The 23,266-nt window shown below is 58.3% G+C and overlaps 8 protein-coding genes across 8 annotated transcripts; 5 read left to right on the forward strand and 3 right to left on the reverse strand.

Annotated features, from left to right (window-relative positions):
• Positions 1-322: 322 nt before the first annotated feature.
• On the forward strand, positions 323-858 carry PSEUBRA_004705 (Chaperonin Cpn10; the record flags this gene model as incomplete). The annotated part of the gene is made up of 2 exons (XM_016438200.1): positions 323-325; positions 538-858. 2 exons carry the CDS (start codon positions 323-325, stop codon positions 856-858), a joined length of 324 nt encoding a protein of 107 aa, XP_016290683.1.
• Positions 859-1,104: 246 nt separating this feature from the next.
• On the reverse strand, positions 1,105-3,162 carry PSEUBRA_004706 (Actin-related protein; the record flags this gene model as incomplete). Its single annotated transcript, XM_059465437.1, has 1 exon — positions 1,105-3,162. One exon carries the CDS (start codon positions 3,160-3,162, stop codon positions 1,105-1,107), a length of 2,058 nt encoding a protein of 685 aa, XP_059320445.1.
• Positions 3,163-3,500: 338 nt separating this feature from the next.
• Positions 3,501-5,369, forward strand: PSEUBRA_004707 (Molybdenum cofactor biosynthesis, MoeB; the record flags this gene model as incomplete). The annotated part of the gene is made up of 1 exon (XM_016438218.1): positions 3,501-5,369. The coding sequence occupies one exon, from the start codon at positions 3,501-3,503 to the stop codon at positions 5,367-5,369; it is 1,869 nt and encodes a 622-aa protein (XP_016290685.1).
• Positions 5,370-6,025: 656 nt separating this feature from the next.
• On the forward strand, positions 6,026-9,700 carry PSEUBRA_004708 (RecF/RecN/SMC, N-terminal; the record flags this gene model as incomplete). The annotated part of the gene is made up of 1 exon (XM_016438226.1): positions 6,026-9,700. The coding sequence occupies one exon, from the start codon at positions 6,026-6,028 to the stop codon at positions 9,698-9,700; it is 3,675 nt and encodes a 1,224-aa protein (XP_016290686.1).
• Positions 9,701-10,261: 561 nt separating this feature from the next.
• Positions 10,262-11,155, forward strand: PSEUBRA_004709 (Pirin, N-terminal domain protein; the record flags this gene model as incomplete). Its single annotated transcript, XM_016438237.1, has 1 exon — positions 10,262-11,155. One exon carries the CDS (start codon positions 10,262-10,264, stop codon positions 11,153-11,155), a length of 894 nt encoding a protein of 297 aa, XP_016290687.1.
• A 102-nt stretch (positions 11,156-11,257) lies between these two features.
• Positions 11,258-13,534, reverse strand: PSEUBRA_004710 (Clp ATPase, C-terminal; the record flags this gene model as incomplete). The annotated part of the gene is made up of 1 exon (XM_016438245.2): positions 11,258-13,534. The coding sequence occupies one exon, from the start codon at positions 13,532-13,534 to the stop codon at positions 11,258-11,260; it is 2,277 nt and encodes a 758-aa protein (XP_016290688.2).
• Positions 13,535-13,981: 447 nt separating this feature from the next.
• On the reverse strand, positions 13,982-18,958 carry PSEUBRA_004711 (Protein kinase domain protein; the record flags this gene model as incomplete). Its single annotated transcript, XM_059465446.1, has 1 exon — positions 13,982-18,958. The coding sequence occupies one exon, from the start codon at positions 18,956-18,958 to the stop codon at positions 13,982-13,984; it is 4,977 nt and encodes a 1,658-aa protein (XP_059320446.1).
• A 1,706-nt stretch (positions 18,959-20,664) lies between these two features.
• Positions 20,665-23,217, forward strand: PSEUBRA_004712 (DNA ligase, ATP-dependent, central; the record flags this gene model as incomplete). The annotated part of the gene is made up of 1 exon (XM_016438217.1): positions 20,665-23,217. The coding sequence occupies one exon, from the start codon at positions 20,665-20,667 to the stop codon at positions 23,215-23,217; it is 2,553 nt and encodes an 850-aa protein (XP_016290690.1).
• Positions 23,218-23,266: the final 49 nt, after the last annotated feature.

A 23,266-nucleotide genomic window follows, 5' to 3' on the forward strand; every position in this document is an offset into this window, starting at 1 on the left:
TCCAGACTGGCGATGCAGATGCTGTCCCACCCCAACGCATCATGGACAGCACCTTAGCCTTATTCTCTGCAAATCCATACTGGCTCCGCGAGCAACATAGACCTCAGTTGTTCCCGCGAGTCGTGCGTAGCCATCAGAGAGGTGAAGCTGTCTTGCGAGGACGGCGGCGAGTACTTTCCGGGTTCCGAGCTTGTTTTTTGAGCCGAGTGAGCCAGCCCAATACGGTGTGTCGCTTTCTTCTGGATCCAAGCCAGATCACCCTCACCATCTTCTCACTTCGTCACCCATTCTCCTCGATCCCTCGTCAATACCAGCTTTCACAATGGTACGTAGTCTGATCAATAGCGGCGCGCCTAGCGCCGTCCTCGCTTTCGTATGGCCGGGGAGCAGAGACCTCGCTAAATGGCAATGCCTTCAGAATGATAGCTCTGACTCACTTCTCTTCCGATTCCACACCAACCCGTCTCGTCGCATCATCCGACACACTCCTACGCTGCGTCTACATCGGCTCGTATTACTCATTCTCTGGTACAATAGGCCACCCAGTCTACCATTCGCTCCATCAAGTCGGTCGTCCCGCTGCTCGACCGCGTCCTTGTCCAGCGCTTCAAGCCCGAGACCAAGACCTCGTCCGGTCTTTTCATTCCCTCGTCTGCCGCCTCGTCGCCCCTTCCTGAGGCCAGCGTCATCGCCACTGGCCCCGGTGCTCCTGACAAGGACGGCAAGGTGGTCCCCACTTCGGTCAAGTCCGGTGACAAGGTGCTCCTTCCTAGCTGGGGCGGCAACTCGATCAAGGTGGGCGAGGACGAGTACCTGCTCATCCGTGACTCTGAGATCCTTGCCAAGATCACCGAGTAGACGCACGACCCGACACGGCGACGTTTCTTCAAAAAGCACATCGGCTCCTCCGCGAGCCTCCTTGTAACATCAGCATCAGACTTCATTCTCACGCCATTCCCGCTCATTAGAAGAGCAACAACGGCTGGATCCGAAATCACATTTCCCATTCACAGCATTTCACTCCACTCAACACCTGCTATTGGATCGGCCTGTGATGTCTCTATTCGCCAGTTCTGCAGACGTTTCTCGAAAGCATCGTCACAATCACTCTGAGTCATTGCCACCTGACTCCAGTGCAGACCTCGCAGCAGCCGACCCCTTGACTGGGCTTGACCCTGGCACGCCGATCAAGTGCCTACTCACAGCAGCGAGCCCTCCATATGCACCTGTCTCGAGTCCACCCACTACGCCTACGAACGAGCCTCGTTTGTTCGGCGCTGGCATCGCCGGTCTTTTCTGCTTTTCTGCCCCCTTCTCTTTCTCCTTGCCGGCTTCTTCTGTGTCCGCCTTTGTTTCTGCTTCGCCTTGAATCGGCTTGGTGGCCTCATCGTAAGCTTCGCGCGATACTGCATTGAGAGCGTTCGTCTTCAGCGCGCCTGCCAACGAGGCGCCCATCCACGGCAGGAGATTCGCCGCGAATGCTGGCGCTGTTCCTCCCTCGCTGCCCTTCTTGCCTCTGCTACTGCTCTGCGATAGGTCAGGCCACGGGTCGTTCAGCACAGCCACCGAGCTGTGTAGGCCTTTTCCTTCTGCCCTGTCCGTCTCTTCACCTTTGAGGTCCGCCTTGAGTCGTCGCGCGTGTCTCTCGATCGACAGCTGTCCACCTGGTCGTTCAGCCTGCTCGATCGCTAGTACGAATTGTGTTCGGAATCGATTCGCAAAGCCAGGAAGCATGGCTGTGCCTCCTGACACCAACACGTTCTCGCACATGGTACGACGCAGATCGATCGGCAGCTTCGATATGGCTGTCACTGTCATCTCGACCAGTCCGGGATCGTCGGCGTCGCCTTTCTCAAAGAGAAGCTCGGCTGCTCGCTCGCGCACCCATCCAGGTATCGCAATGACGCCCGAGACCTGGCCCTTGGTAGATGCCGCTGTTGCCGTCAGGCTAGAGCTCGATGCGGTGCTTGGAGCCGCGATGCTCTGTATGAGTGAGGCCGTGCCGTTCGGATCAACAGAGTCCGGCGATACCGCGAAAGTAAAGGGTGTTGCGGTCGATGAAGACGAGTATCTCTTACGAATCTCGGCGGCCGAGCCTTCTTGAATCCTGATTGACTCGGCTGGCGAGTCCATTGACTCGAGTTCCAGATCGGCGAACAAGTCCTCGAGTCCGTCGACGACCTCTTTGTTCGAGCGGACGAACAGCGCCTTGGCCTTGATCTGCTCGACTCGATCATCTGTAAGCAGCGCTGGATCGATCGGATGCGTTCGCTCTCGAAGTGGTTTCGCAGAGTCTTGCAGGCTGTTCTGCGCAGCCACGAATTTACCGTATCGCAACAGCAGAAGCCGCAGCCTCGCATTCAGCCGTTTGCCAGCTCGTGTGCTCGAGACACTGTAGCTCTCCAATGGTCTTCCGTAGTAGACTGGCGTTAGAGTGGACTCCAAGAAGCCGACTTCGAGGACGAGCCCCGTGATCCTACCCACCGCCAACAGGCTGAGCAATGGCGCCGGGACGAACGACACCGATGGCACCTGCAGATTGTTGAAGAGCACCTTGAGCAGCATCTCTTTGACCGCGTTCGGCAGCATTGGATTCTCAACGACGAGGACCTTTCTCTGCTTGGGATCGACCATGAGGTGCTGAGTGAAAGCATTGCGTAGCAGCTGGGTCAGCTGGGCGAGCAAAAGCGCCCGCTTGCCTCGACGGAGCTGATCGTCGGCACATCGCTCAAAGTCCAGGTCCCACAGCGTCTCTTCGCTGATGTATGGCTCCAGTGAGGGCGACGAGGTGTCGAGACGGAGATACGATGTCGATGGCTGAGAGAAGCTGACCGAGGGGACGATGGCTCGAGGTCGAGGCTCGCCGCTAAACCCCAACTTCGAGTATCGACTGCCAATGTCGAGCACCACTCTGTCCTCTGTGCCGAACAGAGAATGGCGACGGGTCGCGCCTGAGTATGCTGAGTACGCTTGAGAGCTTGATGTGGCGGTTGCCGACCTTGATGAAGAGGACGTTGGGTGTGCTGACGAAGACGACCGGCTCGGCGCTGATCCTGACGGCTGCTGGAAGGAGACCTTGCGAGTCTCTGTCGCTGAGCTGCTGGCATTGGACCTTGACGATGCGCTGGCGGCAGCGTCTCGGTGCTGTGCGCTTGTGGCCATTGTGTCAGCGCATGGTATGATGAGAGTAGCGAGCAAGAACAGAACTTTGTTGAATTCAGGGTTCACGAGAGACCAACACTTTCCTGTCCTGCACGGCAAACTTCGAGGTTCTCGCGTGTCGAAATCGAGGAAACGACGCAAGTTGGCGGGACGCTTTCAAGAAGGAAGCGCGGTGGCCTGTGCTAAAAAAGCTGCTGCGCCTCCACCTCTTCAGCTAATGAGCTCGATCCTGCCCCACCATCTGCTCAGTTCAAAGAACGACGCTCACCTTCTGCGCATAGCATTGACAGTTCGCAGTCCATCGCAGACAGCTTCGATACGCTGATAGCTCCATCAAGATGTCGAGCATAGGCGTGGACCCGCTCCAAGCAACAGACTCGAGCATCACCAGCCAACGACCTTCCGCACACACACAACGATACGATAGACAGTTGCGACTGTGGGCTTCTTCGGGGCAGTCGTCACTCGAGAAGTCCCGACTTCTTGTCGTCGGAGCCTCGGCGCTCTCAGCACAGATTCTCAAGAACCTGGTGCTGCCAGGCATCGGCTGCTTCGTTCTGCTCGACGATGCGATCGTCAACGGCGCCGACCTCGGCGTCAACTTCTTCCTGCAGCCCGGCGAGAGCGAGGGAAAGTATGCAGCCGAAGAGATGTGCCGTCTTCTTACAGAGATGAACACCAGCGTCGCCTCGGAGGCAAAGCTTGCGAATCCTGCGTCTCTCCTGCACTCAGATCCCAGCTTCTTTGCTGGCTTCACTTTGGTCATCTCTGTCAATCAGTCAATATCCTTCGACCTGGCTCTCTCGGACGCCTTGTGGTCGCTGCAGCCACCATCGCCGCAAGTGCCACTGCTCCGAGTCCGCACTGCCGGCATGCTGGCAGAGATGCAGATCAGCTTGGAGGAGCTTGGCATCATCGAGACACATCCGGACAGCGTGGTCGACCTCAGAATCACAAGACCATTCCCAGAACTGCTCGATCTCGCCCAGCAATTCGACCTCAACACAAGCGATACCATGGAGCATAGCCACATCCCCTTCCCTGTCATCCTCATCAAGAAGCTGGTCGAGTGGCAGACCGCCAACGAGGGGAAGCTGCCCACATCCGCCAACCGCGATGCCTTTGTCAAGCAAATCAACGCATCGCGGCTCGCTGGCAACCCTGACGCAGAGAACTTTGACGAGGCGGTCTCTGCACTCGGCAAGCATCTCTGGCGACCGCTCGCATCGAATGGAGTTGGCGGCGGGGGCGTGCCAGACGAGGTGCAAGCCATGTTCAAAGACGATGCGTGCACCAATGTCACTGCATCGTCGACCAACTTCTGGATCCTGGTGCGAGCACTACGCGAGTTCGTGGCAGCTTCACCGACGCAATCGCTGCCGCTGTCCGGCTCGATACCCGATATGAAGGCGACCTCGTCCGGCTATATCAAGTTGCAAAACACGTATAGGACCAAGTCGCTGCAGGACTTGGCGCAGTTCAAAGAGCTCGTAGGACAGACTTGCAAGTCGGCCGGTGTTGAGGGTAACATCGCTGATGACGAGATCGAGGCGTTCGTCAAGCACGCCGCATACCTCAAGTTGATCAGGGGTCGCAGCCAGAGGCAGAGATACGAGGCTCCGAATCAAGAAGTCGCGATGTTCGCCTTCATGGATCCAGTCAACCCTTCCACATTCCAACATCACATCGCTCTGGCAGCAGCAGATCAGTTCCTGGAGCAGCACGGCCGATACGCGGGCGTCTCACATCCTTCGTCTGCATCAACGACGAGCTCGATCTCCCCAAAGTCGTACTTCACCAACGGCATCGACCTCGAAGCATCGTCCGATGGCGAGCGAGCCGCGAAAAGGCAAAAGTCGGTCACACCCACCGGCGACGCCGAGTTTAGTGTCAAGGATGTCAAGATGCACGATGTTACTGCGGGCCAGGACACCTCGAAGGACGAGTCAGTGTTGCTGGACATCGCAAAGAAGCTCGCTACCAGCAAATATGGCATTGAAGAAGAGGGGGACGAATGGGACAAGATCGAGCACAGCGTGCAGGAACTCGTGCGGTCAGGCGACGCAAGCTTGCCTCCCACGACTGCATTGATGGGCGGCGTGGTGGCACAGGAAGCGATCAAGCTGATTACCAAACAGTATGTCCCAGCGGACAACACTGTCGTCTACGACGGCATTCAGCAGGCGATTGGTGTCTTCAAGCTCTGACGGGTGATATGCAGTGCAAGACGGTTCTCCATTGAGCCATGGCACCGTCTGAACGGGTTGCGTGATGTCACTTGTCGACAGCCGAAGCCTTCTCGAGATTTTGAAGTTTGTTAGACCGACGATTACCCCTTTTGCTCACGTGACTCGAATAAACAAGATTGAAATTAGCTGAGCCGCGCGTTTGACTGCGGTGTGCTGTTGCTAAACTTTCAGTTCAGCCGAGCCAGCGACCTGCAGCAAACAGCGCGTGTCGGTGTTGGTCTCTCGCGGAGAGAGCAGCTGAGGGCCTCAAGAGCAGAGTCACAGTCGCGCGCTCGAAAAAGTCGAGATCAACACTCTGTTGGCTCAGCCGACTCTCGTCACGACCTTGCATCTCTTGCAACCATCGTCCCGTCAGACTTCGATCCAACGCGCCACCAAGGCATCGACAAGAGGCCATGACCTCAACCGCTTGAACAGGACAGTCAAACAACTAGCATCATTCACCGTCGGGCGCCTAAACCCACACAAAGACGGCCAACATTGGCTACAAAGCAATTACGGCGTAACGGCACAGCTCCCGTGATCACCACAACTACCTCGCTACATTAGCGTGGTCCAATTGCTCCCGTACATCACCGTCTTTCTACGAAAAGTGACATCAGAAAGCGGCAAAGATGCGCATCGAGGAACTCATCATCGACGGCTTCAAGTCGTACCCCGTGCGCACGCACGTCTCCGGCTTCGATGCGTCCTTCAATGCCATCACCGGTCTCAATGGGTCCGGCAAATCCAACATTCTTGACTCGATCTGCTTCGTGCTCGGTATCACCAATCTCACAGCCGTCCGTGCCAGCAACCTCCAAGATCTCATCTACAAGCGTGGTCAGGCAGGTATCACCAAGGCCTCGGTCACCATCGTCTTTGACAATACCGATCGCAGCAAGTCGCCCGTCTCGTTCGAGAACTGCCCCCAGATCACCGTCACGCGTCAGATCGCAATGGGCGGTCTCAGCAAGTACCTCATCAATGGTCACAAAGCGACGCAACAGGCGGTGCAGAATATGTTCCAGAGTGTGCAGCTCAACATCAACAACCCCAACTTCCTCATCATGCAGGGAAAGATCACAAAGGTGCTCAACATGAAGCCAGCAGAAATCCTCTCCATGATCGAGGAGGCAGCAGGCACGCGCATGTTCGAGGATCGCAAGGACAAGGCCATCAAGACCATGTCCAAGAAGGACCAAAAGGTCAAGGAGATCACAGCACTGCTCGAGGAGGAAATCACACCCAAGCTCGACAAGCTCAGGGAGGAGAAGCGCTCGTTCCTCGAGTATCAGAAAGCCAGCACGGAGCTTGATCGTCTCACACGTCTCGCCAAAGCGTACGAATGGCAGCAGAACTGCGCTCGGTACGAAGAGAAGAAGGCGCTCGTCGATCAAAAGTCGCAAGACGTACAAGACCGCGAGGACGAGGCCAAGGCGCTCAAGCGACAGATCGAGAGCATCGACAAGGAGCTCGCTCAAATCGAGAAGAAGAAGGAGGCTGAGATGACCAAGGGCGGCAAACTTCAGGCGCTCGTCAACCAGAGCAAAGAGCTCCAGCACGACCTCGTCAAGCGCAAGACCAATGTCGACCTCAAGATCGGCTCTGTAGAGGAGGAGCGCAAGAAGCTGCAGGCAGATCAAGCTTCGCTCGAGGCACTGCACGAATCGATCAAGGAAAAGGAGGAACAACTCATTGACGTGTCGAGCTCGTTCTCCAAGCTTAAAGCCGACTACGACGGCGCAGTGGCTGATGTCAACAAGCAAGACGAGCTCTTGCAGACCTTGCTCACCGGTATGGCTTCGTCCTCCAAGTCCAAGGGGGGCGAGAGCTCTGCTGGTGGCTACATGGGGCAGATCGCCACCGCACGGGCCGAAGAAACTGCCGCCAGCACCGAGATCGAGCAGTCCAAGCTGCGCATCGGCCATCTCGAGAAGGAAGTCAAGCAGAAGGAGCCACTCGCCAAGAAGGCGCAGAAGGACGCTGCCGGTCTCATGAACGAGCTCGAGACGTCTCGCTCCGCGGTACAACAGCTCGAGGCACACATGCAGAAGCTCGGCTGGGATGACGAAAAGGAAAAGTCGATGCTTCAGTCCAAAGCCGAGTGGAGCCGCCGCGTTGCGGATCTGCTCGAACGCAAGGAGGGACTCAGCTCCAAGCTGGCCGGCATGGACTTCCGATACACGGATCCCGAGCCCAACTTTGACCGATCGCGCGTCAAGGGTCTGGTCGCGTCGCTCATCCAGCTCGACCAGGACAAGCACAAGTACTCGACGGCGCTCGAGATTTGCGCTGGTGGGCGACTCTACAACGTCGTGGTCGAGGATGAGAAGGTGGGCTCCAGCCTCTTGAAGAACGGTGGTCTCAGGAAGCGTGTCACCCTGATCCCGCTAAACAAGATCAGCGCCTTTGTTGCAAGTGCTGAGAAGGTGGGCGCAGCGCAAAAGCTGGCACCGGGCAAGGTCGACCTCGCCTTGACGCTGGTGGGCTACGACGACGACGTGAGCAAGGCCATGGAGTATGTCTTTGGCAACACGCTCATCTGCGCCGACGCAGCTACGGCCAGACGTGTCACCTTCGACAATGCCGTGCGCATGAAGTCGGTGACCCTCGATGGCGACGTCTACGATCCTACAGGAACACTGTCGGGTGGCTCCAAGCCCAACTCGGGCAACGTGCTGGTCAAGATGCAGGATCTCATCAAGATCGACAGGGCGCTCAAGGAGGCCAAGCTCGAGCTCGGTAAAGTTGAATCAGAGATCCAGTCGTCCAAGGCACAGATCGCATCATTCACCAAGGCCAAGCGTGACCTCGACCTCAAACGCCATCAAGTAACATTGCTCGAGTCGCAGATCAGTGGCTCGAATGCAACGCGCATCATCGGCGAAGTTGAGAAGGCGAAAGCCTCGATTGTCGAGCTCAAGGAGGCTATCGACGCAGCCAAGCAGCGCCAACAAACCGCGGGCAAGGAGGCCAAGCGACTCGAAAAGGAGATGGAAGAATTCGACAAGAACAAGGACTCGAAGCTCGACCAGCTCAAAGCCGAGATCAAGCGCAAGAAGGCCGAAGTGCAGAAGCGAAGCGGTGACATCAAGGCGCGCCAGGGCGAGGTGCGGACCTTGGAGCTCGAGCTCGAGCAGACGCGTGCCGAGATCACCACCTGCGAAAAGACGATCCGCGACGGCGAACGTGCTATCAAGAAGGTCGAAGCTGAGCTCGCCGACATGCAAGCCAAGCTCGAGGAGCTACAAGCCGATGTAGACAAGGTCGAGGCGAAGTTGACCCAGGAGCGCGCGACGCTGTCTGGATACGACGACGAGCTGGCGGCGCTGCGAAGTGCGCTCAAGTCCAAGAAGCAAGAGATCGCCGACGGCGCTCTGGCGGTCAAGCAGCTCACGCACGACCACGAGAAGCTGACGGGCGAAGTCGCCGGCTACGCCAAGCTGATCCAGCAGCTCGAGAACCAGTTCGAGTGGATCCAGTCCGAACAGCGTTTCTTCGGCCAAGCCGGATCCGTGTACGACTTTGGCAAGCACAACATGACCGAGGTGCGCAAGCGATGCAAGAAGCTCGAGGAGACGCAGCAGGGGATGCGCAAGAAAGTGAACCCCAAGGTGCTCTCGATGATCGAGGGTGTCGAGAAGAAGGAGTCGACGCTCAAGACGATGCTCTCCACCGTGCTCAAGGACAAGGACAAGATCGAGGACACCATCACCGAGCTCGACCGGTACAAGCGCGACGCGCTTCAGAACACCTGGGAGAAGGTCAATGCCGACTTTGGCTCCATCTTTGGCGAGCTTCTGCCGGGCAACTATGCCAAGCTGCAGCCGCCCGAGAACCAGGATCTGACGCAGGGGCTCGAGGTCAAGGTTCGTCTGGGCACGGTGTGGAAGCAAAGTCTCACCGAGCTTTCGGGTGGTCAGAGGAGTCTGATCGCCCTGTCACTCATCATGAGTCTGCTGCAGTTCAAGCCTGCGCCCATGTACATCTTGGACGAGATCGATGCGGCGCTGGATTTGAGCCACACACAGCACATCGGTCAGCTGTTCAGGAATCGGTTCCGGGGCAGTCAGTTCATTGTTGTCTCGCTCAAGGAGGGCTTGTTTACGAACGCCAACGTGCTCTTCAAGGCGAGGTTCAGGGATGGAACCAGTCTGGTGGAGAGGACGGTCAACGCGAACAGGACGACGGCGAGCGATGAGGCGGACAAGGAGAATGTTGCCCTGCAGGGCGGAGCAGCGGCGAGCAGGAAGAAGGGTAACAAGGGAGCGGCAGCAGCGGCCAACGGAAGGATGATTGCTGCTTGAGAAAGGCAGAGGCTTCTCGTAGCTGCTAGAAGGATCCGTCACCCCTGGCTCGATCTGATGCGAATGTCATGTATTTCTATCTGTGTCTGTATCTAACCTCAGCAGCATCGTCGTGCGAAAGTCCGTGACCGAAGCCGTAGCTCCGTACGAACGGGATGATGATCCGAGAGGACAGCCTCCATCGCAGCCACGATCTCACACAGTTGGCGAAAATCCGAACTCTCGGATTAAGCTTCGGATTTTAGGCGTGTCTGTCCAAAGCGCGGCTATCCCCGTTGCTGCCCTTCGATGCACGGACAGGAGGATTTCATGCTTCAAAGGCCGCTGTCAACGAACATTGTGCAGCCTTCTTGGCCTTCTCTCGAAGGGCATATAAGCCATCGCTTCCGACTACCATCAATCTTGATGTCCCAATCACAAACGCAATCAGCGACACAAGCACAAGCCAAAACCAGTATAACGCCGTTCGTCGCGCTCATCAGCATCGCAGCTCTCCTCGTGGCCCTGCTCTACACCCGCACCACCACGCTCAACATCGCAAACCCCACCACTGCACCAACGATGAGCGCCGTCCAAGCAGCCAAGCTCTCCGTCACGCCTCGTCGATGGCACGCTCGCGGTCACGCAGACCATGGCTGGTTGAAAACCTTCCACACCTTCTCCTTCGCCAACTACTACGATCCCTCGCACATGTCCTTCTCGAACCTCCGTGTCATCAACGAAGACCGCGTCGCGGCCGGAACCGGTTTCGGGACGCACCCTCACCGGGAAGCGGAGATCTTCTCCCTGGTCCTCGACGGTGCGCTCGAGCACAAGGACAGTATGGGCAACACCGAGATCCTCCGTCGGGGCGACGTACAATTCACCTCTGCCGGCACAGGTATCAGGCATAGCGAGAAGAACGGTGGTAAAGGCGAAGTGCATTTCTTGCAAATCTGGTATACTCCCGATGTGAGCGGTTTAGCTCCAAGGTACTATACCACGCATGCGAGCGACGAGAGCAAGAGGGATGCGTGGAAGACCTTGATCAAGCCCATCAGCACGTTTAGTTCCGAAGACCAGAAGAAGACGGGTTTGCTACCAGAGGGGACACCCATTCCGTCCCATTCGACGCTCGTGACGCGAAGCGCCATCGTCAGCCCCGGAAAGGAGGTGACCCACGTTATTGGAGCAGACTCCGCAGCGAAGGAGGGCGACGAGAGGTGGATGTACATCCACCTAGCTCAGCGATCGGGGTACAAGGATCCCGAGTTCAAGGAGATGGGTATCAAGGGAGAGGCGCAGGTGAGTTTTGAGGATGGTAGGGGCAAGGAGTACGTGCTGAAGGAGGGAGATGGTGCGTATGTCAAGGAGGGCAAGGTGGGCGATGGGCTGGTGTTGAAGAATACGGGCGGGAAGGATGCTGAATTGGTGCTCTTCGATCTGCGACCGTCCAAGGGGGACAGCTTTTGGTGAGCGAGGCGACGATCCGGAATGGAATAGAGCAAGCGAACGTCAAACGTGTGCATGTCAGACAGCGTTGGATGTGATCGGTGAAGATGTGATTGCCTGTGATGATCAGATGTAGATGACTGGGTCGACGAGGCGATTGGTGCGCCTCAACCTCGATCGTATAAGTGCTCTCGCTTTGAGCCTTGCCTTGTCTGCCCTCGTAGCGTCCACTTCCACATCACCACCCTTTCCCTTACCCTTCATCTCCCCACTCTTGCCCTTCGACCCGCCATCCACCTTCTCGTCCGCGCCCTTCCTCGCCTGCTCCGCCTCCCACTCCTCCGCCTCCCCCCTCACCCTCGCCTCAAACTCGAACCTCTGTCCCCGACTGAACAGCCCGACCTTCGCATCCCTCACCATCTCCCTCCCCACCAAGATGTACTTGACACTCTCGCCACCGTAACTCTCGTAAAACGCGTCCAGCAATACCTCCTCCATGATCCGCCGCAAACTCCTCGCGCCTCCGCCACCATTTCCCATGGCGCGGTGCACGACTTCCTCGATGGCCCCGCTCGACATGTGCAGCTGGATGCCGTTGAGGGCGAACAGAGAGGTGTATTGGTCGACGAGGCTGTTGCGCGGTTCGGTCATGACGCGGACGAGGTCGTGGAAGGTGAGTGGGTTGAGGACCACGGAGACGGGGAGACGACCGATGAATTCGGGGATCATACCGTACGATTCGAGGTCGGTCGGTTCGAGTCGCGAGAGGAGATCCGTTTGCGACCATTTCGCCTCGGTCTCTGCTTTGGGAGATAGACGGGTGCGGATGACGTCGTCGATGCCGACAAATGCGCCGGAGAGGACAAAGAGGATGGAGGACGTGTCGACGTTGAATGTGGCCGGTTGTTCGCCTTGCTGCGTAGCGCGTTTGCGATGCGCATACCACGCACCCAACTCGCCTCCTTCGGGAGACTGCTGCGCTTGAGCCTGCGTGGAGCCTTTGGCTGCTTTGTTGCTGGCACCCGCCTTGTTGGGAACGCCCACCACCGTCCCTTCCAACAACCGCAGTAGCGCCTGCTGCACACCCTCACCACCCACATCCTTCCCCGCCCCTCCCTTGCCCGTCTTTTTGAGCTTATCAATCTCGTCGATGCACACGATCCCCCGTTGAGCACGAGCGACATCCCAATTGGACTCGACGAGCAGCCGATGGATGATGCTCTCCACATCGTCGCCTACGTACCCCGCCATGGTGAGGGGTGTCGCGTCGACATGGACGAACGGCACGTCGAGTGCCTGGGCGAGCGTGCGCAGCAGAAGGGTTTTACCGGACCCGGACGGGCCCAGGAGAAGGATGTTGGACTTTTCAAAAAAGGGCAGATTCCCCGGGTTGCTAGCGAGGATACCTCCCTCTCCCGCTGGCAAGGGTGCTGACTGCGGTGGGGAGGGAAACGGATGGACCGCGGAAGTGTGTCGCTCGACATCGGCTTTGGCACGCTCCTCAGTCGCTGGCGTCGTCCACTTCAACTCCTCCCCCTCGCTCTGCTTCGGCTGCGTCCCCTGGTTCGACGAGAAGTAGGATACCTCGTCCGGATCGACGCCGAACACGCCGATGCGCGCCGTCTCGGCAGACCATTTGGCCGTCTCGGCCTGTTCGGCTGGCGTCTTGGCCGATACGCGTCGTGGTTTGTCCCCAAACTTGATCTCGGGGGCGTTGAGGAGCCACTCGCGCTCGCTGCGACCAAACATCAGCGAGCGTGTCGCTTCGCCGTGCGGATCTCGCGCACGTTCCGCACTGCGTTCTGTGGAGATGACGTGCGAGCGTTGGGTTGCCTCTGCGTCTGCCGGGCTGGAGGGGGTGTACTTGCCCAGTCGTAGTTTCCTCCCTTCCTCACCTGGCGAGCTCGCTGACGATTCGAAGGGGGAGGAAGAGGAAGGGGAGGGAGGTGAAGATTCGGTTTCGGCCTCCTCTTTCACCCGCTCGTTGGACGCCACGCGCAAGTAGTGGTTCCACACCCCCACAGCGAGCACTTTTTTCGCCCGAGTCTGGCCAACAACGTACGAGTCAAGGTATTTCACCAGCGACCGTGGAGAGATGGAGGGTAAAGAGGTGAGCGTTTGGGTTGCCGAGGAGGGCGTGTGGTACGAGCCCTGAGTGGAGTTGGTGCTGTGGTGGCGATAAGAGGGGCGGTGTGGTGGTCGAGAAGCTGTGAGATGGGTGAGGTTGAGTGTTGGGGAGAGCCGTGATGAGCGTGCTGCTGTGGATAGCGTTCGTGGGCAAGGTGCGAGGCGAGTTGTGATGCTGATTTGTGCAAGGACCGATGAGCTAGGGCCGGACCTTTGCGTAGCGGGGACAGCAAGGTGAACCCTGAGGCCGCCAACGGCTCGTATCCTCGGCAGCATGATTCTTGGCTCTATGCTTTGTGGTGAGGTGGTAGAACGAGCCCTCCTTGCATGAGCGAACCTTACTCGAGCTCGCCTGATCGTGGATTGCCGGTCGTCAAAAGCGAGGCGCTAATCCGTATCACGCCGCTAATGTCTTCAATGCCGATCTCTGGTGATGACAGCTGTGGAACGTCCAGTCCTTTTGTGTGAAAGCGCTTGCTTGTGGTGAGATGACTGACGAGTGTTCTCAAGCAACGAAGATGTGCAAGGCAAGCGTGACTCGTATTGAAAACGCGGGGTCCATCAGCCCGAGAAGCCGGAAATTCACCGCACCCTCACAGCTTGGCTCGACCGCGCGACCCCGCATCGGCTTTCAAACCGGACCCTTCCTCCTCAACTCACACACTCACACCGTTCAACATACCAAAAAGATCATTTTGCTTATCCTCGTCTTCTTCAACGACACTACAACTTCAACTCCTGCAGGATGCGCTTGGCCAGCATCTGATACTGCCACGGGTTGCCACCGACCCTTCTGAACTGCAGCCCATTGACGCCGAGCAGCAGGGGTACCTTGACGACAAATATCTCGAAGCGAACAGCGAGCTCGGTGGCGTTGGCTGCGTTCATGGTCTTTGCCCCCGCCGCTCCTACCTGAGCAGAACCTTCGATGGTGTCGAGCATGAGGTTGGAATCGCGCGATCCCGAGGGCGGAAGGTGGGAACCGGCGCCCACCGAATCGGCCCCTTGACGCGGCGAGGTGAGCAGCGACGGTTTGGACGATGTGCTCTCCCCACCGGCCTGGGCGGCGTTTGCCAACGCAACATTGCTCGTGAGGGAGGGTGTGCGACTTCGAACCGTACCAGCGGGGACGGCGCCGATGTTGTCCGTCACAGACCCGTCTCTGCGACCCGTGCCAGCACGATCCTTGCTCTTGCCAGCCACGAAAGACAACCGACTCGGCTTGCGTTTTGGCTGTCGACCGTCTTCCGAAGTGGGCGATTGACCCGATGCCTCCGCCTCCGCAGCGGCAGCAGCAGCCATCGCCTCGAGCGGAATGCGCGCGTTGCCGCGACCCATCGAGTCCGACCCTGAGAAGTCGAGGCTCGGCAGATGGACGCATTCGTATCCACCCCGGATCTCGCGGTACTGCACGCCGATGCGGTCCAGCACCTTAACGAGCGATGCATGGATCACCGTTCGCGGTTTCGTCGAGGTCGTCTGAACGCTGAAGAGGCCTTTGAGGAAGATGGGTTTGGAACCGTTCTCGCTGGCGCCGTTCTGCGATCCTCCTCCGGGGGACATGGCACCCCCGAAGCGACGTCGCATGGTGAGAGCGGGGAGCACCTCGGCCTGTCCTGGCGTCGTGGGACCGACCCAGCCGCCGCTCGGGTTGCTCGGACTCACCTGCTGCTCCAGCGCGGGCTGCTCACCTTGCCCGCCAGCAGCCTCGTCTTCGAACATCTTGTCGAGCGGGGCGCTGGTCGACATGGACATGCCCCTGTTCCCACGAGCGGTCCCGGACGACTTGGGTGACATCGACAGCCCCGCAGCTCGTCCGACCGACACGGCACCCAAAGAGACTTCCCGCGTATGTCGAGCACCAGCTCGAGAAGGAGGCATGTCGCCCAACGTGCCCGATCGACGCACCTTGGTGCCGTTGTTGAGCGGAACGTCGTCGTCCTGCACCGCCAGGCTCTCCTCTGCCGTCTCGTCGTAATCGTACGCATCGCCTTCCGGTCCGTTGTCAGCTTCCTCCACGCCGCTGAGAGCGTTGTGCGCGCTGGCTCGTCGCTGCGGCTGAGGCTGAAGACCGCCGAAGGGCATGCTCATGCGGCTCTGCTTCTTGCGCTCCTTGACATCAGCGTCGAGCGGCGACGATGGAGAGCGGCTCATGAGCATGCTGAAGCGACGGGCGAGCGTCGCACCATAGCCCAGCGTCGAGCTCGTGTTGGCGGCAGCGGGAGTTTCGGCCACGTCGGCATTGGCTGCGGATGATGAGGGCATGTACGAGGCTCGCTTGTCGGCGCGCGACGGGTTGATCATCGACATCCGCTTGTTCTCGACGCTAGCCGCGCCTGAGGCAGCGCTCTCAGCTGTGCGACCCGCTCCCGGTCGACGAGCGGTGAGACTGACACTCCTCTTGTGGTCGTTGGCAATCGCCATGCTCGTGTCGGGGGTCATCATCGAGTGGCGGTTGTTCTGAGCCGCGAAAGGCTCAGCCGCAGGTGCCATGGCGAACGAGGAACGCTTTCCAATGGTGCTCGCCGTGGGTGCTTGCGCGACACCGCTGATGCTGGGAGCAAAGGCAGCTTCGTTGGGCGAAGGCAGGCCCTTCTCGCGCAAAGCAGCTTCCATCTCCTCTGCGTTGGCTCGGGCTCGCGGCGGTCCGGCCATGATTCCCGTCGGTCTGGACTTCTCCCGCGACTCGAAGACGGGCGTCGGCGATGAGGGGACGGGCATCATCGATGCTGCCGGGCGAGGCGGCGCAGGAGCGACGAGGGCTGGGTCCTGACGATCGTAGGCTCGGTGGGAGACGTGCGGTGCCTCGGGCACGCGAAGCGCTTCCTGCGGAATGTCGGCGGCGGTGGGCATCGCACCAGCCATGGCTGCGCGAGAGCCCGTGTCCACGCCAGCACGCACACCGGCTGGCGGGGCAGGAGGACCATTGAGCGACAGATTGGACGAGGCAAAGAACGAGTGGCCGTAGAGACGCTCTCGCTCCATCTTTTCCTTGACGAGGAAGTAGATCGAGATGAGCGGGTGGAAACCGCGTGTCGGGTCCAGTGGCTCCTTGCCAAACGGCATCAGACCCGTCCCTGCACCCAGACCGTTGGAGCTTCCGTTGGCCGAGTTCAGCGACGAATCGTCCTTGCTTCCGAATGCAGCTGCCAGAGGGTTGCTGGTGAGCTTCTTTTTGTAGAAATCGATGCCAGAGAAGCGTTTGGATGCCGTCTTGGACTTGACCGTGTCTGTGCCTGTGATGCTACCACGAGTCGAGAGCCTGTTGAGGCCGGACGAATCGACGGACGAGCCACTGTGACCAGCTGCACTGAGACCGTGGAAGGTGGCGGGCAGGTTCTTGATCTCCCAGTGGTATAGCGAAGTCTGGTAGGGCTCGCTGGTGAGCACCTCCATGAGCTTGGCAGTGATTGCCTCCGGTGTGCCGAATTCGAAGCCGGTCATGCCCTTGATGACTTCCGGATCGATGTTGTTGGGTCGAAGCGGCGTGCGATCCGGCAAGTGCGGGTCAGGAGCACCCTCGTAGCCTTTGACCATCCAGGGGTGGGCCAATATCTCAGCGAGAGTGGCACGGTTGGCCGGGTTGGTGACAAGCATGCGTGATAGAATGTGCTTGCACTCGCCGCTGAGCCATGCTGGGTACTCGACCTGTCCGCGTTTGATCTTTGCGTGCAGAGCGGGCATGCTCTGATCATCGAAGGGCACCTTACCACACACGAGGACGTAGAGCACGATACCAAAGGACCAGACATCGACCTCGGGACCCGTGTAGACTTTGGCGTTGAGCAGCTCGGGTGCAGCAAAGTAGAGCGAGCCGCAGAAGGTGGAAAGATGCGAGTGAGGCGAGAAGAGGTTGCTGAGACCAAAGTCGATGATCTTGATGTTTCCAGTCTTGGAGATGAGGATGTTTTCGATCTTGAGGTCGCGATGAACGATACTGTTACGATGACAGTATTCGAGAGCGCTACCGATCTGTCGGGCGAACTTTCGTGCACTTCGTTCCCGGAGGCGGCCGTGGCTGATGATGTAGTCGAGCATCTGACCGCCGTTGACGTACTCAAAGACCATATAGTAGTGATTGGTGTGGATGATCATCTCGCGCATGCCGCAGACGTACGGGTGATGAAGCAGGATCTGCAGAGAGCCTTCTCGGATGGTGCGGATCTCTTTGGACTGGTCCTTGGCGGCTGCTTTGGCCAGGAAGGAGGCGGTCGGAGTGGGCTGTGGCGGCTGCGGCTTTCCATTCTCGTCCACATTGCTGCGCGAGTGAGCAGCGGCCATGGAAGTGTGACGAGGAATGATCTTGATGGCCACCTTCTCGCCGTTGCCCATCTTGACACCGAGCTTGACCTTGCCCATGCTTCCAGCACCAAGCGTCTTGCCGAGCGCGTAGTCACCGAGCATACGGCGACTGCGTCGTTCGCGATCGCGGTCCCTGTCGCTACGCTCTTTTTCCTTGTCTCGTTCGCGTTCACGCTCCTTCTCTCTGAGCCTGTCCCGCTCTCGTTGACGGTCATGCTCTCTCTCGCGTTCCTGATCACGAAGGATTTGCTGCTGCTGCTTCTGTTGTTGCTGGTGCTGTTCAAGTTGTTGTTCCCTCGCAGCACGAAGTTGCAGTTGCTGCTGCGATGCTCGGTCGATGTGTGTGTCCCTGGACGAAGAACCCAAGGTGTCTGCAGCATCGAAGGCGTCGCTGCTACCTTCGGCGACGCGCGAGTGCTGCTGGTGACGTTGGACAGCCTCTATGCGTGCAGCGCGATTGTCAATGACGCTGGCAGGACGCGCAGCATCGACCGTCATGGCCCTGCGATTTCGTTGTGCCTGATCGACGGAGGCGGCCTCGCTCGAGTACTGTCCATGCCCACGGATGGGAGTAAAAGCGGCGTCGGGGACAAGTCCGTTGCTGGGTTGATAGTCGAGCGGGACCGGGTTGTGCGACTGGCGCTTTGCTGCTCTGGCTGCGTGGTTGCGGCGGATGTCCTCGATGCTGTTGCGATTGCTGTCCATCATGGATCGCTGCGGGTCGGCGTCGGGCGGAGAGAAGGGGCCAACGGAGATGGACGTGGGCATGGTCAGCGGCTCAACACCTGGCGGTGCACCTGCGTAGGCGGCCTGTCTGGGTGGGGTGCGCATTGGCGAGGCTGACGCGCTCGAGCCTCCGATGGGGCGCGGGATGTGCTGAGGTGGGAGATTCTCGACGGCTGGTGCGCGGTGGTCCACCAAGCTGTCCATGACCGAAGAAGACTGACCGAGAGAAGACGATGCAAGCCGGCTGCTGGTAGCAGGGAGGAAGCTCTGTTCGGCATTGGTGGGCCCACCTGGCAGGCCTGGAAGCGGTTTCGAAACATCGGAGGACTTGCTAGCTGAAGCATCTGGGCGCCCACCTGGTTGAACGAGGCCGTAGGACGAGGTGGCAAGCTTGTCTACGCGTCGCCCGCCTGGACTCCCATGCTGTGAAGAGCGCGGTGGTGTCTGCGACGTGCTTGCATCAAATGCCGAGGCGTTTGCTGCTGGAGGCAATCGAGTGTCGAGCTGCGAGTCTTCGGGCACGCTGGTGAGCGTCTGGTGCTGTTCATCGACGGATAAAAAAGCAGCAGTGGAGGTGTCGGAAGAGTCATGCTCGTGTTTGGGAGTGTGCATACGATCGTAGATCTCCATGGCATCGGTGGAACCGGGACCGCTGGGCTGTCGAGGATGCATGTTGCGGCGATGGTATGGTGAGGGCCGCTAGGGGAACAGGGTGACGAGGGGGCGAACAGTAGGGCAGCAAAGGCCCAGTGGAATCGTTTTGAGCCTTTGTGCTGTATTTGAGCTTGGTGACAGGCTAGATGAGCGTGAGGCGCGAAGCAGTCAAGAGAGATGAGAGATCGAAAAGTCTCCTATGGTTGGTTGTGGGAGTAGGACGGCATGGATGGCACGTTGTTGTATGCGTGTGCAATGATGTAGAGAGGCAAGTCCTTGTACGAGGGTTCCCCTTTGTCCGAAACGCAAGGGGCAAATGATGCGAGAAAGCGGCTCAGGCTAATGAAGTCGAAGACAAGCAAGTGGGCTGCAATGTCTTGAGAGGAGGAGCCGCGTGGTGAGAAGAGCAGCGAGCCGATGGATCTGGCGCGAACAGTGGCGAGGGTTCCGTTTGGCAGACGATGCTCGATGCGTAGCGAAGACTCGCGATGATGCGCACAAAGTCCTGGTTGGGTCGCGTGGAGACGCTTGATGCTGGATGCGCGACGGCGAGCGAGATGCGAAGGCCGGGAGCTGTAGGAGGTGAGCGAGATCGTGAGATGAGGAGCAGAAGAGGTCGTTACAGCCTGCGGATGAGAAGGATACGGTTAAGGTTGGAAGGCGAAGGCGACGAAGCTAGGAAGCACGAGGATTGAAACGAAACGAGACCCTGATGAATGGACGACTGTGGATCGATGGAATGCGATCTGATGCCCAAAGCTCGTCGCAGTCTGAGCTGTGCGCGCTTGTGCATGGATGGAATTCAAGTTGGCTGGCTGGCAGACTGGGCGGGGCAGGCTGAGCTCCGAGACCTGTCTGTCTGTCAGCTGCTGCTGTTTTTTTATTGCCAATTTTGATGCAAGAGGGGCCATTTTGGATTTTGCAAGACCGCACGATGCAGCTTCTCTTCGCGCTGCCGGAAGCAGTCAGAGTCAGATGCGGCGCCGCGCTCCGCAACTTGAGCACGCGCCATCTCCATCCTCTGTCTGCTCGACTTTGCACGCTGACCCGCCAAGCGGGCCACCGCCAATTCTTCCTTCGTCGGGTCACACATCGGACTGTCAAATACAAGACGCCGAGACCGTCACAACAGACCTTCCTCAGTGATCTTCCTGTGCCCAACAGTAATACATGCTGTTCAGTCCAGGAGACGCCTGCATCTATGGATCATGTGGACCATGTACGCTTGATGGCATTGTGGTGCAGACGCATGATATGATCATGGCACGCGCAAGGCCTTCCGAACAGATCCAGGAAAGAAAGATTCTGCGTTCCTCAGAGCGAGCTACAGTCAGACAGATCGTCGCCAAAGACTCCTGCTCAAGAAACCGTTTCACTGTGTTCATGATGTTGCTCTTGATCCGACGACGCCGCGTCCTTGTGTGCTTTTTTCTGTCAAAGCTCAGCGGTCAGGGGAAGGGGTCCTCAACATGGCGTAAATGGACTTGACGCGCTTTGAGGAAAGTCTGACGCACAAACGCGCGCCGTCCGAGTGTTGGTTCAAGACACGCGAGTGGGCCTTTTTCCAAAAGCTGATTCACAAGCTGGTGACTCCCTAAGCTTCGCTGCTCAGTTCCGGATCACCTCGCTCTCTCCGACATCATCCTGACAGCAACCCCTCGGCCACTCCGAGCCTACACTCTGGCTGTTCAAACGATTATCGATCCATACGACTCAGCGCAGCCATGACGGAACAGCCAAAGCTTGCCAAATATTTCGGTGGAGGCAGCAACGGTGCCAACGGAGCAGCCGCAGAAGGATCTTCACGGTCACGTCAGCAGGACATCAAGTCTGCTTTCGCTCCCAAGACGCCCAAGCCGGCTCTCAAGGAGTCTTCAACAAATGCAACGACTGCTGCGCCGCCCCTGTCGCAAGAGGACGCTGGACCTGTCGCCGCCTCATCTTCAAAGCGTGATGCGTCTGCTAGCAATGGCAATGGAAGCGCTGCTGCGCCGGAGAGAAAGAAGCGACGCATCATCGAGTCGGATGACGAGGATGACGACGAGCCTGTTCTGACTGCAGCCCCAGTCAAGAGAGAGCCAGCACCTGCCGCAGCATCCACCAGCAAGGTCGCATCCATCTTCGCAAAGCCAACACCCAAGACCAGTGTAACTGCCAACAAGGGCATCATCTCCTCCTCCAAATCCAAAGCAGACGCAACAGAAAGCGATTCTGACTCGGCCAGCGAGCACGTTCCTGACAATGTTGAGGACGAGGACGAACACGAAGAAGAAGCAATCGAAGAGGAAGAGCAGAAAGGCGCCAAGAAGCTCGCGGCGATCTTCCAAAAGCCTTCTTCGGTCAACGAGGGCAAGGTCGCATGGAAAGAAGGTGAGCCAGTCCCCTACGCCGCGCTCGCCTCGGCCTTCGCCGATATCCAAGCCACCACCAAGCGGCTCGAGATCACCGAGATCCTCACCCAATTTCTCGTCCGCGTCATCCGCCGATCGCCCGATAATTTGCTTCAAGTGGTCTATCTGTGCATCAACCGACTCTGCCCGGACTATGAAGGGCTCGAGCTCGGTATCGGCGAATCTCTCCTCGTCAAAGCCATCGCCCAGTCCACGGGCCGCGAAGTTGCCCGGATCAAGAAGGACCTCGAGGCGCAAGGAGATCTCGGCCTAGTAGCGCTCAACTCGAAGAAGAACCAACCGACCATGTTCAAGGTCTCGAGCCTCAAGGTTCCATCGGTGTTCAAGCAGTTGAAGGAGATCGCGGCGGTGAGCGGCAACAAGTCGCAAGATCGAAAGATCGGCATGATCAAGAAGCTCCTCGCGTCATGCCAGGGTGAAGAACCCAAGTTCCTCATCCGCAGTTTGGAGGGCAAGCTGCGGATCGGTCTGGCAGAACGCTCGGTGCTGGTCTCGCTCGCGCGCGCGGTGGTCATCTCCAAACTCGGCAAATTCATCTCGAAGCTCTCCCAAGAAGCTCTGGCCAAGAAGCTCGAGGAGGGTACCGAGCTGGTCAAAGCCGTCTACTCGGAACTCCCCTCGTACGACCTCGTCATCCCAGCGCTCCTCAGAGATGGAGTGGAAGGTCTGCGCGAAGCATGCAAGCTCACCCCAGGTGTCCCACTGAAGCCGATGTTAGCGAAACCCACCAAGGCGATCTCCGAAGTGCTCGACCGGTTCGAAGGGAAACCCTTCACGTGCGAGTACAAGTACGATGGCGAGCGCGCCCAGGTGCATCTGCTACCGGATGGCAAGCTCGCCGTCTTCTCACGCAACTCGGAGAACATGTCTGTCAAGTATCCGGACCTTGTCGAGCAAATCCCTCGATGCATCAATTCCACCGTCAAGTCGTTCGTGCTAGATGCGGAGGCGGCGGCGTGGAAGGCGGCGGAAACTTTACCGGACGGAACGGTGGAGCCAGCAAAACTGTTGCCATTCCAAGAGCTCTCCCGGCGCAAACGCAAGGACGTCAAAGCATCGGACATCACCGTGAAGGTCAAACTGTTCGGGTTTGATCTACTCTATCTCAACGGCGAGCCGCTTCTCTCGCTTTCCCTTGCAGAACGTCGCACGCTGCTGCGGGAGCACTTCCACCCGGTCGAAGACGAATTCGACTATGCCCGATCGGAGGACTGCAACTCCGTCGAAGAAATCTCTGTGTTCCTCGACAAGTCCGTCAAGGAAGGCACCGAGGGGTTGATGGTCAAGATGCTCTCTGGGCCCGATTCGACGTACGAACCATCCCGAAGAAGTATGAACTGGCTCAAGCTGAAAAAAGACTACCTGGCGGGAACGGGCGATTCCCTAGACCTCGTCGTCATCGGCGGCTACTACGGCAAGGGCAAGCGCACCAACGTCTACGGCGCCTTCCTTCTCGCTTGCTACGATGCAGACAGCGAAACTTATCAGACCATCTGTAAGATCGGTACGGGTTTCACCGAGGTCGATCTCGAATCGCACTATAAGACGCTCAAGGAGTTGGAGATCAGCGGCAAGAAGGGATACTACGATGTGGGCGAGGCGAAACCGGATGTGTACTTCGAAGCGAGGGTGGTATGGGAGGTGTTGACGGCGGATTTGAGTTTGAGCCCGGTGTATACGGCTGCCAAGGGATTGATCGAGGCGAGGGGGATCAGTTTGCGCTTCCCGCGGTTTATCAGGATTAGGGATGATAAGACCGCAGAGGAAAGCACCAGTCCAGAACAGATCGAGGCGATGTATCGCAGTCAAGTGGTCAATAGCTCCAAGGGCAAAGGCGGTGGAGAAGAGGATGATGGGTTTTGGTGAATACGCACACACGGGGAATATCACACATGAACAAAGTCTTTGAATTCGA

Source organism: Kalmanozyma brasiliensis, assembly GCF_000497045.1.
Source record: "Kalmanozyma brasiliensis GHG001 unplaced genomic scaffold PSEUBRA_SCAF4, whole genome shotgun sequence".
NCBI classification, from domain to species: domain Eukaryota; kingdom Fungi; phylum Basidiomycota; class Ustilaginomycetes; order Ustilaginales; genus Kalmanozyma; species Kalmanozyma brasiliensis.